We start from the raw sequence: 15,768 nt of genomic DNA, 5'->3' as shown, positions 1-15,768 counted from the left end.
CCAAGAATACAACTTGCCTGGAATAGACTTCCTGAGCCTGTACGTCTAGCTCCATCTCTACCTGTCTTCAAATCTATGCTGAAAACCCACCTTTTCACCACTGCTTTTGGCTCCTAGCCACTACTCAATTGCCCTCCCCTTGTTCCTTTCTCACCCAGTACTTCCCTCGCCCTTAATTGTCTTGTCTGTCTGTATTTTTAGATTGTAAGCTCTATTGAGCAGGGACTGTCTCTGTCTGTGTCAGGTGTTCAGCGCTGCGTGCGTCTGGTAACGCTTTACAAATGCTAATAATAATAACTTTTATTGAAATCTTGTTACAAAAACAATGTATTTTCTACTGTAATAAAGGCCTTAATACAACCTTAGTGTATCATCATGTTCTCTATTATGGCGCAAGTCGTATAAAAAAGACGTTCTTTTTGCAATGATGAAAGTAAATCAATTATTCATTAAATTAATGCATATAGTCATCATTCTACGATTATCCTTCTGATGATGAAACAGGAAAAATGGCAGAATTTCAGTTTCCCAATCCATTTCTGCTGTATTCTGAACTTTTCTTATGTGTAGCCTTCTTTCATGCTAGGGGTTCGGTTCCTTCTTTCCTAGGAATAGTCTTCTGGTTCTCCTGCTTTTGGGAATCCATAACTCCATCTGAAAGAAAACATTCCACAACCTAAGTCCTGAAAACCACTTACACTTTCACTGGCCCCTGTCCTACAGTTGTCCTATTGGTAATGTAGGTATGCTGCCTCCTCTAGATGGGGGTGTGGGGGGGACAGTTTTAGCAAGCTTGAGGAAACTCCACCCTCTAGTGGCTATATGTAGCTTTTTAAACTACTGGGCCTGCCTTTAACTCAAAAATGGAAGCAATTTCCAACTGAGTGTGCTCTATGTCCTTCTCACTTACGGCCCGATAGTCAGACCATGGAATGGAGCCTGGCTAAGTCCCGTGGTCAGCCTGAATATTCAATGCTGGTCCATTCCCAGTGACTGGCATTGAATAGCTGGTTCTTTTTTGGCCAGTTTAAACTTAACCGGCCAAGCTGATATGCAGTGCTGGCTGGTTATGTGTAAATCGGCCAAAGATATTCCTGCTGTGAATGTGACTTGATTTGGCTGCCGCACTTAGCCAGTGATGCACTGAATATCAGCAGATAGCCAGTTGCATCGTGCGATAAAACCGGCTAACCACTAACCGGGAATATTCGGCGAGGAATAATCAGCTATCCTCCGCTGAATATTGCCAGATAGCCGGTTAAGTACCAATTTACTGGCCAGGAGCCATTCCTGGCCGGTTAAATGGTTTCTGAATATCAGAGGGGTAATCTTCGTAAAGAGAATATTTTCTGTGGAAATAGTCTGTGGCAGTTTGCTCAGTGTGATGCCATAGAAATATTTCTTTGATTAAAATTAATGTTGTTATCACTAATATCATGTAGTTACCTAGAAAGAGAAAGAGAGATATAATAATTTTCGTATATAGTATATACAGACAGATATAGCATAGGCATTTGAACAGCCTATGCTATATCTACATGTAGCTGTATCTATATATAGAATAGAGGGATCCATAAGTGCCATAGAATTTCCAAAATATGAGTTTGTTGTATGGTATTGCCTGTCACCTACTGCCCTCTGGATCTAGCACCTCCCTCCCTCCCTCCCTGCTGCAGCTCCTCTTGCTCTTTCCATTGATCATTAGGCAACAGGCCAAGACACAGCATGTGATAGTGGTAGCAAATGGGAACACACATGGTCGATTGGTGTTGAAATGTTGGAAAGTGTACCCTCATCAATTGAAGGACAGTAAAAGTTCTGGTTTCAGCAAAAGAACTGCTCCAGAGGAGTGGCCTAGTGGTTAGGGTGGTGGACTTTGGTCCTGGGGAACTGAGGAACTGAGTTCGATTCCCGGCACAGGCAGCGCCTTGTGACTCTGGGCAAGTCACTTAACCCTCCATTCCATATCATCAAGCTGATCAATCCATAGACTGGTGGGTTGTGTCCATCTACCAGCAGGTGGAGATAGAGAGCAAACTTTTGCCTCCCTATATGTGGTCATGTGCTGCCGGAAACTCCTCAGTATGTTCTCTATCTCAGCAGGTGGTGGTCACACACAGCAGCAGCTCTGGCTAGGCCTCCAAGCCTAATCCTTAGGTTTTGTTGAGGCCTGGGGTTGAGGGCTCTTTTGAGCAAGTGCAAACCTGGTGGTGCCAGGTCCCTCCTTTTCTCCCCCCTCCCGCTGGCTCCGTTTAAAAAAAAAAAAAAAAAAAATTTTAAACGTCTTTAAAGGCGTTTATTTTGACGTTTATTTAAACGTTCATTGCAGCTACTCACTGGGACACCAGTTCGTTACAGCTCGGAGCGGCAAGCAGGTAATTTTACCTTTTTATAGCGGGCAGGGGGTTCCCCGATTCTTCTCCTCGTGGCATATGGCGTCGGAGGGCGAGGGCGCAAAGGGTCGCTCCCCGGATCGCTGGAGCGCTTCTAGAAGGGATGCGGGGGTTTTACAGCCTGATTCGCCCTTGATGGGTGACAGTTTAGTGACCGATGAATGTCCCGGTCCTTCCTCCGGCGTGGCGGTTTTTCCCGCCATAAACGCCCATCCCCCGCTCCTCGCCTCCGCCATCTTGGCCGGCCACGCGGCTCGGACGGCTTCTTCGGGGGCCGCCCTTGAGGTTGGAGACATTAATGCCATGAACGCCCTTAATTTGGGCGACGGCACAAAACCGACTAATGTTAAGAGCCGTTCTTCCCGCGCGGCTCCTTCGCGGAGTTTCGCGCCGGACGCCATTTTGGATGCGCAGCATGTCTCTCCCCCGCTATTTCGAGCGCCGGTTGAGAGTGCGTCTAGGGCTGTTGCCCAGGCTGCGGAAGTGCACAGTCTGGGGGGTTTCTCCCCCGAGTTTGTTTTGCTGCTGCATCAGGCCTTCCTCATGCACAACGCTGCCCCTGCTCCCTCGTCTGGTAAAGAGGTTGAGGTTCCCAGAGGCAAACGCCCTCGGGTTGATTCCCAGGCCTTGGAGGAATTTGTCTCCTCCGATGTAGATGAGGGCAGCGTGTCTGAGGTCTCCCAACGGTCCTTTGCGGATTCCTTGGAGGAGACGGATCCCCGCTCGGTTGGAGCGGATGACCCCTCTGCAGCGCGGCTTTTTAGCCCAGAGGATTTGCCCAACCTGTTGTTACAGGCCATGGACACTTTGAAGATTTCCTCTCCGGAGGACGTCTCTCCCTCAGCCCCTGTTGGCTCTGCCATTATGCTGGGGACGAAGCGCCCGCCTAGAACCTTCCACGTGCATGATGCCATGCACACCTTAATTTCGGCTCAATGGGATGCCCCAGAAGCGAGCCTTAAAGTGGCTAGGGCTATGTCTCGCCTCTATCCTTTGGCTGTGAGTGAGCGTGAGGCCTATCTGTGGCCTACCGTGGATTCTTTAATCACTGCGGTGACTAAGAAAACGGCGTTGCCGGTGGAAGGTGGCACGGCCCTAAAGGACGCCCAAGACAGAAGATTGGAGGCGGCCTTAAGGTCGTCCTTTGAGGCGGCTGCTTTAAGTTTGCAGGCCTCAGTTTGCGGCTCCTATGTGGCCAGGGCGTGCCTGACTATGGTGCAGCGGGCTTCCCCCTCGGATCATTCCTTGAGGGCTGATTGGCCGGCCCTGGAATCGGGCTTAGCCTATTTGGCAGACTTGCTGTATGATGTCTTGAGAGCCTCAGCTAAAGGCATGGCTCAGACAGTCTCTGCGCGGCGGTGGCTTTGGCTGAAACATTGGTCTGCTGACCACGCCTCTAAATCCCGCCTGGCTAGATTGCCTTTTAAAGGCAAGCTGCTCTTTGGGGTCGAGCTGGACAAAATCGTGACCGATCTCGGCACGTCTAAGGGCAAGAAGTTACCAGAGGTCAGGGCTCGGGCTAGTGCTCGTCCCGGTACCTCCAGAGGACGGTTTCAGGAAGCCCGTCGGTACCGCCCGGGCAGGTCGGGTTCTTCTGCCCCCTCTTCCTTTAAGAGGAATTTCTCCCCCAAGCAGCATTCCTTTCGCAGAGACCGCCGTCCCGGAGGTGCTCCCTCCGGTCCTCCCCCAGGGTCTCGTACCCAATGACGGGGTCTTGGTCCACGCCCCAGTGCAGATTGGAGGACGGCTGTCCTCGTTTCTGGGCGAGTGGACCACAATAACTTCAGACGCTTGGGTGCTGGAAGTCATCAGAGACGGCTACAAGCTAGAGTTCTGCCGACCCTTAAGAGACGGGTTTGTACTCTCTCCCTGCAAGTCTCCGGTCAAAGCTGTGGCAGTGCAGCAGACTTTGGACAATCTGATCCGCCTGGGTGCGGTCGTTCCGGTGCCAGAAAGTCAGCTTGGCAAGGGGCGTTACTCCATTTACTTTGTGGTACCAAAGAAAGGAGGTTCTGTCCGGCCTATCCTCGACCTCAAAGGGGTCAATCGGGCCTTGAAAGTGCGGCACTTTCGCATGGAGACTCTCCGCTCTGTTATAGCGGCAGTGAAGGCAGGGGAGTACCTGGCATCCTTGGACATCAAGGAAGCATACTTGCATATTCCCATCTGGCCTCCTCATCAACGCTTTCTGCGTTTTGCAGTCCTGGGCCGACACTTCCAGTTCAGAGCCCTCCCTTTCGGGTTGGCTACTGCTCCGCGGACCTTTTCCAAAGTAATGGTGGTCATAGCGGCCTTCCTGCGAAAGGAAGGAGTACAAGTCCATCCTTATCTGGACGACTGGTTGATCCGAGCCCCCTCTTATGCAGAGTGCGGCAAAGCTGTGGACCGGATTGTCAAACTTCAGGCTCAGGTGGACCAGTTCCTAGTAGCCTCTCCTCTTCGGGCTTGGGACTATGTGCAGCTGTTGGGCTCTATGACGGCCACGATGGAAGTAGTGCCCTGGGCCAGGGCTCATATGAGACCACTTCAACACTCTCTGCTGCAGCGCTGGACTCCGATGTCGGAGGATTATGCTGTGCGCCTTCCCTTGGATCCAGCAGTGCGCAAGGCGCTGAGCTGGTGGATGCAGACAGACAAGTTGTCTGCGGGAATGCCTCTGGTGACCCCAGAGTGGATTGTCGTCACGACGGACGCCTCTTTGTCGGGCTGGGGAGCCCACTGTTTGGGAAGGACAGCGCAGGGGCTCTGGTCTCCTGCAGAGGCAAAGTGGTCTATCAACCTCCTGGAACTCAGAGCCATTCGGTTGGCGCTTTTGGAGTTCATCCCGGTACTGGTGTTGAAGCCTGTACGGGTCCTGTCGGACAATGCCACGGCTGTGGCCTATGTCAACCGCCAGGGAGGTACCAAGAGCGCCCCTCTAGCCAAGGAGGCTATGAGTCTATGCCAGTGGGCAGAAGCGAACCTGGAACAGCTGTCAGCGGCCCACATTGCCGGAGTCATGAATGTCAAGGCGGACTTTCTCAGTCGCCATACCTTGGAGCCCGGAGAGTGGCAGCTATCTGCTCAGGCGTTCTTGGACATCACGAAGCGCTGGGGCCAGCCGAGCCTAGATCTGATGGCGTCATCGGCCAATTGCCAAGTGCCGCGCTTTTTCAGCAGAGGACGGGACCCTCGATCCCTGGGAGTAGATGCTCTTCTCCAACAGTGGCCGACACAAGAGCTTCTCTATGTGTTCCCGCCCTGGCCCATGTTGGGCAGGGTGCTAGACCGGGTGGCAAAGCATCCCGGCAGGGTAATCCTGGTGGGTCCGGATTGGCCCAGACGTCCCTGGTATGCGGACTTGATCAGGCTCTCAGTCGACGATCCTCTGCGGCTGCCAGTGGAGCAGGGCCTGTTACATCAGGGTCCCGTGGTGATGGAGGATCCCTCCCCCTTTGGCCTTACGGCCTGGCTATTGAGCGGCAGCGTCTGAGGAAGAGGGGCTTCTCAGACAAGGTCATCGCCACTATGCTGAGAGCGAGGAAGCGCTCTACTTCTACTGCTTACGCCAGGGTTTGGCGTATCTTTGCAGCGTGGTGTGAAGCAGGCTCACTTTCTCCTTTCACTGCTCCAATTTCTTCAGTGTTGGCGTTCCTGCAAGAAGGTCTGGACAAAGGCCTGTCGCTCAGTTCCCTTAAAGTCCAGGTAGCGGCTCTGGCTTGCTTCAGGGGCCGCCTGAAGGGTGCTTCCCTGGCTTCGCAGCCAGATGTGGTGCGCTTTCTCAAGGGAGTTAATCACCTGCGCCCTCCTCTGCACTCAGTGGTGCCTGCGTGGAATCTCAACCTGGTGCTAAGAGCATTGCAGAAGCCGCCGTTTGAACCCTTGTCAAGGGCATCTCTGAAAGACCTGACGTTGAAAGCAGTCTTTTTGGTGGCTATCACTTCAGCCAGAAGAGTTTCCGAGCTCCAGGCGCTCTCATGTCGAGAGCCTTTTCTGCAGTTCACTGAGGCAGGAGTGACTATTCGCACAGTGCCTTCCTTTCTGCCCAAGATTGTTTCTCGCTTCCATGTGAATCAGCAGCTCTGTCTCCCTTCCTTTCGTAGGGAGGACTACCCAGAGGAGTACTCTGCTCTTAAATATCTGGATGTGAGACGAGTCATCATCAGATACTTGGAAGTGACCAATGATTTCCGGAAATCGGATCATCTGTTTGTCCTGTATGCAGGTCCTCGTAGGGGTCTGCAGGCTGCTAAGCCTACAGTGGCAAGATGGGTCAAGGAAGCCATTGCAGCGGCTTATGTGGCCGCGGGGAAGGTGTCGCCTATCCAGCTGAAGGCTCACTCCACAAGAGCTCAGGCGGCCTCGATGGCAGAGGCCGGTTCCGTCTCCTTGGAAGAGATATGCAAGGCGGCAACTTGGGCTTCGGCCCATACATTCTCCAAGCATTACCGCTTGACTGTGGCTGCTCGGGCGGAGGCCCGGTTTGGAGCTTCAGTGTTGCGGTCAGGGATTTCTATGTCCCGCCCTGGGTGAGTACTGCTTCGGTACATCCCACCAGTCTATGGATTGATCAGCTTGATGATATGGAAGGTAAAATTATGTATAATCATACCTGATAATTTTCTTTCCATTAATCATAGCTGATCAATCCATAGCCCTTCCCAGATATCTGTACTGTTTTTATTCTGGTTGCATTTCAGGTTCAAGTTCAGTCTTCAGTTACTTCAGAAAGACTTCGTGTTCAAGTTTTTTCACTTGGATTCTTCAAGAGTTAAGACGAGTTTGTGTTACAGTGAGCTGCTGCATTCCTCTCCCCTCCGTTTTACGGGGCTGGATTGAGACTTAAAATTCTGCCGGCACTCCCTCCCGCTTCGTGCGGCTGTAGGGCAGTTTTGTACCCCTCCCGCTTCGGCGGTGTTAGGGTCAGTCAGCTCCTCCCGCGGTTGCAGGATAAGCCAGATCCCCCCGCATCGGCGGATGTGGTGTCCCTCCCCCGCTCCGCGGGGATGAGCTGGACGGATTCCCCTCCCCCACTTGTGTGGGGATGAGCTGGGTTAATTCCCCTCCCCCGTTTCGGCGGTGGTGAGCTGGGCAGAGTGTCCCTTCGTGGGTGTAATTCTCTAAGTGCTGAGTCCTGCGGATGGAGCTTTGATATCGACATACTGAGGAGTTTCCGGCAGCACATGACCACATATAGGGAGGCAAAAGTTTGCTCTCTATCTCCACCTGCTGGTAGATGGACACAACCCACCAGTCTATGGATTGATCAGCTATGATTAATGGAAAGAAAATTATCAGGTATGATTATACATAATTTTACCTTGCCCCATGTAAGCCGCATTGAGCCTGCCATGAGTGGGAAAGCGCGGGGTACAAATGTAACAACAACATGGAATGTTGCTACTATTGGAGATTCTACATGGAATGTTGCTATTCCACTAGCAACATTCCATGTAGAAGGCTGCGCAGGCTTCTGTTTCTGTGAGTCTGACGTCCTGCACGTACGTGCAGGACGTCAGACTCACAGAAGCAGAAGCCTGCGCGGCCACATTGATGATCTGCAAGGGCCAGGCACAGGCAGCTCCTTGTGACTCTGGGCAAGTCACTTAACCCTCCACTGCCCCATGTAAGCCGCATTGAGCCTGCCATGAGTGGGAAAGTGCGGGGTACAAATGTAACAAAAATAAAAAATCATTGTGTGAAGTCTGGTGCACAGCTTGCTCGGCCTCCTAAGTAGATCTTAGTCCCACCCTGGTCCCAACAAATAAATAATAGAGTGCTCCCCTGTTGTTTACCTATCCTGGGCGTAGTCTAGGCAGCTCATTGACCACCTCAAAGTGGAGGTTACATAAATAAGTAGTGACCATTAAATGAAAACATACTAGTGTTGTTATCTGTTGATAATGTAAACTCTTGGTCTATGGGTAAAGATACAATTTTAAAAAAAATCACCTATTAGCAGTAGCATTATAGTTACGTGTTCTTGGCTGGTGGTGGGTGAAAACTTCAATATCAGGCTATTTTCTGATCTCATGTGGCAACAGTCCAATCAAATGCTATCTGTTGTAACAGTGAGGCATTCTAGGTTGTGCCTAACTGTGTGGTTGGCACTTGACTTTGCATATCAGCGTGCATCTGGGTCGTGGTGTAATTATCAATTAAAGCGTTAGCAGTAGGAAACCTATAATATCATCAGCGATCTTATCTTCTGCGTGATTTATTTCTTTTGTTTCCTGTTTTGCAAGTGATCCCATTATCCTATAGTGTTAGTGCTGTGCACAATACAGATGAACATAGAATTGTATTTTAATAAGATTATGTGGATATATAAAGAAGAAAAGGTTATATTATCTCTTATTTCATTCGGTTGGAATGGAATTTGGTATACTGATTTTATTGTTATCTTTCTCATTCTGCCACTAAGGTCCCAATCTGACTATGCTATGTAAGCTTGAATTCTGCCAATATCTTCAACCTTATAATCTCCGCTGGAAGTCTGTTTGTTTGAGACATTCGATTCACCGTAGTTCAGCAAATGTTCCTTGTGTTTAACCAATAAATTCTGTGAGTTCATTCTTGTTGTTTCTTTTAATCCTGGTCAGGGACTGAGGATTACCAGCTAAACAGTGAGTGTAACAACGATGTGGTTTGCCCACCAAAATGCCGTTGTGAGTCCAATGTGGTAGAGTGCTCCAACCTGAAACTCACCAAGATTCCAGACCGCATCCCACAGTCTACTGCAGAATTGTAAGTGAAGCTTAAACCAACCACAGCTGTAAGGGAAGCTTCTCTAACTCATCCCTTAATCCACTAGAAAACTGTAGGGGAACCTTCCACCTAAGCACATTCCATAAGTCACCGCAGAGTTGTAAATGAATCCTAGGCTTTTACACAATCTACTGCAGAGCTTAAGAAAGCTCTATTCCCAACCACATCCTATGATGTGCTGCATAGATGTACAGAACCTTTATCCTAATCATATCCCATAATCCACTACAAAGCTATAAGGTAAGCCTCTTGCTAACCTCACCTACAACCCACTAACTACACAGCTGTAGAGAACCCCCTCACCCAAACCACATCCTATAAACAGCTAGAGAGCTGTAAGTTAACTCTACCCACCCTTTGATTGCATCCCACAATTCACTGCAGAGCTGTTAGGCATATGAAGGGCAAGTCTATAACTGGGAGCCCACATTTACATAACCCTTGGGCATATAAATGTATAGAATATTAGCACTGGCAGTAGAGCATTATTCTGTAAGAAAAATGTAAGTTGCATAGTGCATAAATGCAAAGAATGCACACTCATGGATGTGGCTCCAATTTACACACACAAGTTGTAGAATATTGTCAGTTATGTGTGTTCCTGCCGCATTAGGTGGCTGCAGTTATGTCAGGTCTATGACGGGTGTAATCGCAAGCATGTAGGTATAAAACATCCCAATACCGGTTTACACTAGTATTCTATAATCTGGGTGCCCAGATGCCATTGTGGAATAGGTTCTTACCGCGCGTTATCACCCACTTAGAGAATTGCTCCCTTAGGGTTCTGACCTCATGCAGCTCAACCCAAACAGGCTGATCCAGGCCTGTTTTTACTCCACTGTATGCATGGAGACATAGTCCTGTTTTTCTTAAACAGTCTGTGTGGGTTGACCTGGGTGAGATGACAGCCATAAAATCAGTCCTACCCTCCACTAAAAGAGCATGCCCCTGCCTATAACTTGCACAGCTTTTCAGAGTTGCGTGTTGTAGAAAACAGAATTCTACCCCAGCTAAAGAAAGGCTTTGACCATGCAAGTGAAACTGTCAAGTCTGACTTCTTTAATTCAACTCAAAAGTTCACTGAAATCTGTAGGATTATGTGGGAAAACTGATAAAAATTCAAACGAACACACTGATTTCTAATAGCAAAACCAGGAACTATCAAATGGTTAGTATTGCGCCTCTTTTGGGTTTCATACTTCTTTCTCTTTTATCTTAATAAATGTTGGGGTCAATTTCAAAGAACCAAGGACATTTTTGGGTGGTGGGGAGCTCTTCATGACTTCTTTCGCTCTTTTAAATGTTTTTCTTTCTGTCTCACCTTTCCCTTGCCTTCTTTCTCTCATAGACGCCTAAACAATAATGAAATGTCAGTGTTGGAGGCTACCGGTCTCTTCAGGAAGCTGCCACATCTGAAGAAAATGTGAGTGCAAAAGAACATGGAGCTATCCGTAGAATTTCAAAGGAAGATGCTGTTGGTTGGCAATATGGTAGTTTGTAAACATGGTGTTAGCATGAATAAACAAAAAGAAGAGCAGAGCATCAAGAGTGTGATATAAAATGAACCACGAAGGAGATTTGTGCATTCTAAAAGGACTCGGGACCCCTATTTCTTAGGTACAATATGAGAAATAAAGTCTGGGTGGAAGGATACAGAAACATCTATACCAGAGCTTTCTAAACTGTGGGTTGGGACCTCAAATGGGGTCACAAAACCTGCTTTTGGTGTCGCAATGTAGGTGGGCTCTCCATAGGTACATCATTATTCTGCACCTTCAGTGGGGGTTACACATTTTTCTTTGGCTGCAATCATGGGGTCACAGGCACAAAAAGATTGGGAAGCCCTGGTCTATACCAAAGACACAGGGACACTAATTAAGGGCAATTTTATATCAGGGCATCCACATTTATATGCCACTTGAGCGCATAACTCTGCAGAATACTGACACTTTTGCAGGTGAGTACACACAAGTGACAGCAGAGACACCAAAGTGGTATTCTATAATGGCACACGTAAGTGACATAGCACATAAATACCATTTATGTGACAAAGCATGGCAAGAACATGGATAGGTTTGCCACTTAAGCATATAACTTACAGAATACTATAAGTTGCATGTGCCAGAACAGGGGGCTCCCATGCTTTGTGATTTGTATTGCTGTCCTATGACATGTTTTCCCTTCAGGGTATTTCCCTTGGTTGGCCAGCAGGTGGTGTTTGACCTCTGCATTATAGCTGTAACAGAGCTACATTCACCAACTATAAAACTACCATCCCCCCAAACCCCCATCTCCTCTAGCAAATTATAATCTGCAGTGTCATTGGTCAAACATCCTTAGTACTAATGCTCTGTGCCCTGATTGACCCTGAAGTCAAAGACCTAGCCCAAAATATACTAGAAGAACTCCTCAGTCTCAGTTGGAAGTGTGGAGGGAGTAGACCTCTGCGCTGAGGCCCTGTTCAATTCCTGTGAGCAGTTTCTTGCCTGATCTCCCTAGGTACTACTTAGATAGTAAAAAGTGTTCGGCTAGATTTAACACCAAATCCGTTTTATTTTATCTGTTCCTGTTTGCTTTTTAAACTTTTACCATTCACTGTTCTGATTTTTTTTTTATAATAAATGTATTAGCTCTGTTGTGCTGGACTGACTAACAATCCTGGCAGTTTGTGTTCTCTGTCTGTGGGTGTTTTCTAGGAACTGTGGAACCCCTAAGACTTTGGCCCCAGTGCCCCTAGAAACCACTAGGGAAATAACTTGCGGTGGGAGAACTTCACCAGAGGCAAGCAGGACCCAGTTGGCGGGTGGAGGATACGCCAGTGTAGGGGTACATGCATGTGCACAGGTACAGGTGGACCTGAGCAGTGCTAGGCCAGACTCTAGGCGTTACATGACATCACCTTTGTTGCATTTGGACATCCACAGTTACAACAGGTGCCTAAATGTAAGGTACTGATACTGAGTTATGCTAGTATACTATAATGGAATCTAGATGCCCAGGTGCCATTATAGAATAGGCTTTCACTATGTGAAAACATAGGGGCCAATATTCAGCCCATGGGTGGCAGACTGGCCAAGTCCTGTGGTCGGTGCTGAGCCCAGATATTCAATTCTGGGCTGTTTCTGGTGACCAGCATTGAATATCCATTGGGGGGGGGGGGGGGGGGGGGGAAGAGGCCTGCCACTATGAACTTAACCAGCTAAGTTAATATTCAGCGCTGGCTGGTTAGGTTTATAGCAGCCAAAGATAGACCTCCTATTTACGCAGTCCAATATGGCTGCTTAACCTAGATGTAAGCTCTTTGAGCAGGGACTGTCTTTCTTCTATGTTTGTGCAGTGCTGCGTACGCCTTGTAGCGCTATAGAAATGCTAAATAGTAGTAGTAGTAGATGTCAAAGCATGAATAATCTTGGCACCGGTGTCTGTCTCTCTCCTGCTCCTATAAGGAACCGGTTCAGGCACACTGGAGCACATGAGAGACAGACCGTGGCACAGGTCCCCCCTTTGGAGGCCGGGGAGAAGCAGATACACTGACGTAGGGGGCGGGGCATCAGTGAGTCAGCTTCTCTCCGTCCTCAAAGGGGGGGCCCGGTGCTGGGATCTTGTGGCAGCCCGAGAGTAAGTGATGGGCAGCAGCGGCAGCTGCGTTCCAGGTTGGGCCTGGCGGCTGCGTCCCAAGTATGGATGGGGAGGCCCGGCAGCTGCGTCCCGAATGGGGGGGACCCGGCGGCAATGGCCCTGGCACAGATGACTATAGAAAGCATTTCTGGTAGAAGGTGTAATGGAAAATTACCCTGGTAATGGTGACGGAGAAGAAATATCACCGAAATCTGATTCTGTTCTTGGCTTCTGACTCTCTCACCAGTAACCTAAGCAACAATAAGATCACTGAGATTGAAGATGGTGCATTTGAGGGAGCAGCATCTGTGAGCGAGCTACACTTGACAGCCAATCACCTGGAATCAGTCCGGAGTGGAATGTTCCGAGGTCTGGGAGGGCTGAGAACCCTGTAAGTACTGACTAAGGACAAATAGAACGGCTCAGAGTGGGGGTGCACATTTTTCCTAATGTATAATCATGGGAAAGTGAGGCTACGATGATTTGATGGGTTCAGCTGTTAGGCATCTATGTAATTCTTCTGCATGTCTGTATTTTTTTTTTGTATCATTAAATTTTTATTAACTTTTACAAATATAACAGCTAAGTTAATACTTGGTTCAATTATGGCAACAAATAACAAAAAGACTTTCAATTTAGTGCAAAACAACAAAGAAAGCAGTAACCAAGAAGGAAATTTTCAAAGTCTGGTACTTTACGATGACACTTCCATCCCACATTAACCCCCCTGTTTACTAAAGCTTAGCTCGAGTTATCTGTAGCAGGGCCCATTGTATTCCTATGGACCCTGCTGCAGATAACTCAACCTAAGCATTACATTGAGGGGCATAATTGAACGAAAACGTCTATCTCCATGGGCGTTTATCTCCAAGAACGGGTCCGTGAAGGGGCGGACCGAACCGTGTTTTCGAAAAAAATAGACGTCCATGTTTTATTCGACAATTTGTGAGCTGGGCGTTTTTGTTTTTCAGCGATAATGGAAAATGAAAGCGCCCAGCTCAAAAACGAATAAATCCAAGGCATTTGTTCCTGGGAGGGGCCAGGATTCGTAGTGCACTGGTCCCCCTCACATGCCAGGGCACTTTTACAAAAACAAAAAAAAAGGTAAAAGAGCTCCCAGGTGCATAGCACCCTTCCCTTGTGTGTTGAGCCCCCCAAATCCCCCTCAAAACCCACTGCCCACAAGTCTACACCATTACTATAGCCCTAAGGGGTGAAGGGGGGCACCTACATGTGGGTACAGTGGGTTTGGGGGGGTTGGACGACTAATAAGCATTAAGCAGCACAATTGTAACAGGTAGGGGGGGATGGGCCTGGGTCCACCTGCCTGAAGTCCACTGCACCCCCTAACAACTGCTCCAGGGACCTGCATACTGCTGCCAGGAAGGTGGGCATGACATTTGAGGGTGAAAATAAAAAGTTGTGAAACATCATTTTTGGTGGTGGGAGGGGGTTAGTGACCACTGGGAGAGTCAGGGGAGGTCATCCCCGATTCCCTCTGGTGGTAATCTGGTCATTTAGGGCACTTTTTGGGGCCTTATTCGTGAAAAAACAGGGTCCAGGAAAAGTGCCCTAAATTCTAGCTACAAACGCATACTTTTTTTCCATTATCGGCGAAAGGCGCTCATCTCTGTTCGGGTGATAACCACGCCCCAGTCCCGCCTTCACCACGCCTCCGACACGCCCCCGTCAACTTTGACAAAGTGCCGCACGAAAGACTCCTGAAGAAATTGCAGAGTCATGGAATCGGAGGTAGGGTATTATTATGGATTAAGAACTGGTTGAAAGATAGGAAGCAGAGAGTAGGATTGCGTGGCCAGTATTCTCAGTGGAGGAGGGTAGTTAGTGGGGTCCCGCAGGGGTCTGTGCTGGGTCCGTTGCTTTTTAATGTATTTATAAATGACCTAGAGATGGGAATAACTAGTGAGGTAATTAAATTCGCCGATGACACAAAATTATTCAGGGTCGTCAAGTCGCAGGAGGAATGTAAACGATTACAGGAGGACCTTGCGAGACTGGGAGAATGGGCGTGCAAGTGGCAGATGAAGTTCAATGTTGACAAGTGCAAAGTGATGCATGTGGGTAAGAGGAACCCGAATTATAGCTACGTCTTGCAAGGTTCCGCGTTAGGAGTTACGGATCAAGAAAGGGATCTGGGTGTCGTCGTCGATGATACGCTGAAACCTTCTGCTCAGTGTGCTGCTGCGGCTAGGAAAGCGAATAGAATGTTGGGTGTTATTAGGAAGGGTATGGAGTCCAGGTGTGCGGATGTTATAATGCCGTTGTATCGCTCCATGGTGCGACCGCAGCTGGAGTATTGTGTTCAGTACTGGTCTCCGTATCTCAAAAAGATATAGTAGAATTGGAAAAGGTACAGCGAAGGGCGACGAAAATGATAGTGGGGATGGGACGACTTTCCTATGAAGAGAGGCTGAGAAGGCTAGGGCTTTTCAGCTTGGAGAAGAGACGGCTGAGGGGAGATATGATAGAAGTGTATAAAATAATGAGTGGAATGGATCGGGTGGATGTGAAGCGACTGTTCACGCTATCCAAAAATACTAGGACTAGAGGGCATGAGTTGAAGCTACAGTGTGGTAAATTTAAAACGAATCGGAGAAAATTTTTCTTCACCCAACGTGTAATTAGACTCTGGAATTCATTGCCGGAGAACGTGGTACGGGCGGTTAGCTTGACGGAGTTTAAAAAGGGGTTAGATAGATTCCTAAAGGACAAGTCCATAGACCGCTATTAAATGGACTGGAAAAATTCCTCATTTTTAGGTATAACTTGTCTGGAATGTTTTTACGTTTGGGGAGCGTGCCAGGTGCCCTTGACCTGGATTGGCCACTGTCGGTGACAGGATGCTGGGCTAGATGGACCTTTGGTCTTTCCCAGTATGGCACTACTTATGTACTTATGTACGCTTCCGCGATGGAGTGCAGTTGAAAACGTCCAAGTTCGGCTTTCGATTATACCGCGTTATTCGTTTTTGGGAGATAAACGCCTATCT

At 48.5% G+C, this 15,768-nt stretch overlaps 1 protein-coding gene across 1 annotated transcript in view; it reads left to right on the top strand.

The window, feature by feature from the left end:
- The window catches only part of SLIT1 (slit guidance ligand 1), a 584,144-nt gene that overhangs the window by 429,884 nt on the left and 138,492 nt on the right, over positions 1 to 15,768 (top strand). The window contains exons 16-18 of the mRNA XM_030202872.1: positions 8,975 to 9,119; positions 10,489 to 10,563; positions 13,006 to 13,149. Of these exons, the coding sequence (XP_030058732.1) occupies positions 8,975 to 9,119; positions 10,489 to 10,563; positions 13,006 to 13,149 (364 nt within the window). The remainder of the gene's footprint in view (positions 1 to 8,974; positions 9,120 to 10,488; positions 10,564 to 13,005; positions 13,150 to 15,768) is intronic.

The sequence above is a fragment of the Microcaecilia unicolor genome, chromosome 5 (genome assembly GCF_901765095.1).
Source record: "Microcaecilia unicolor chromosome 5, aMicUni1.1, whole genome shotgun sequence".
In the NCBI taxonomy this organism is placed as follows: domain Eukaryota; kingdom Metazoa; phylum Chordata; class Amphibia; order Gymnophiona; family Siphonopidae; genus Microcaecilia; species Microcaecilia unicolor.
This window is presented reverse-complemented; position numbering and strand designations above follow the sequence as displayed.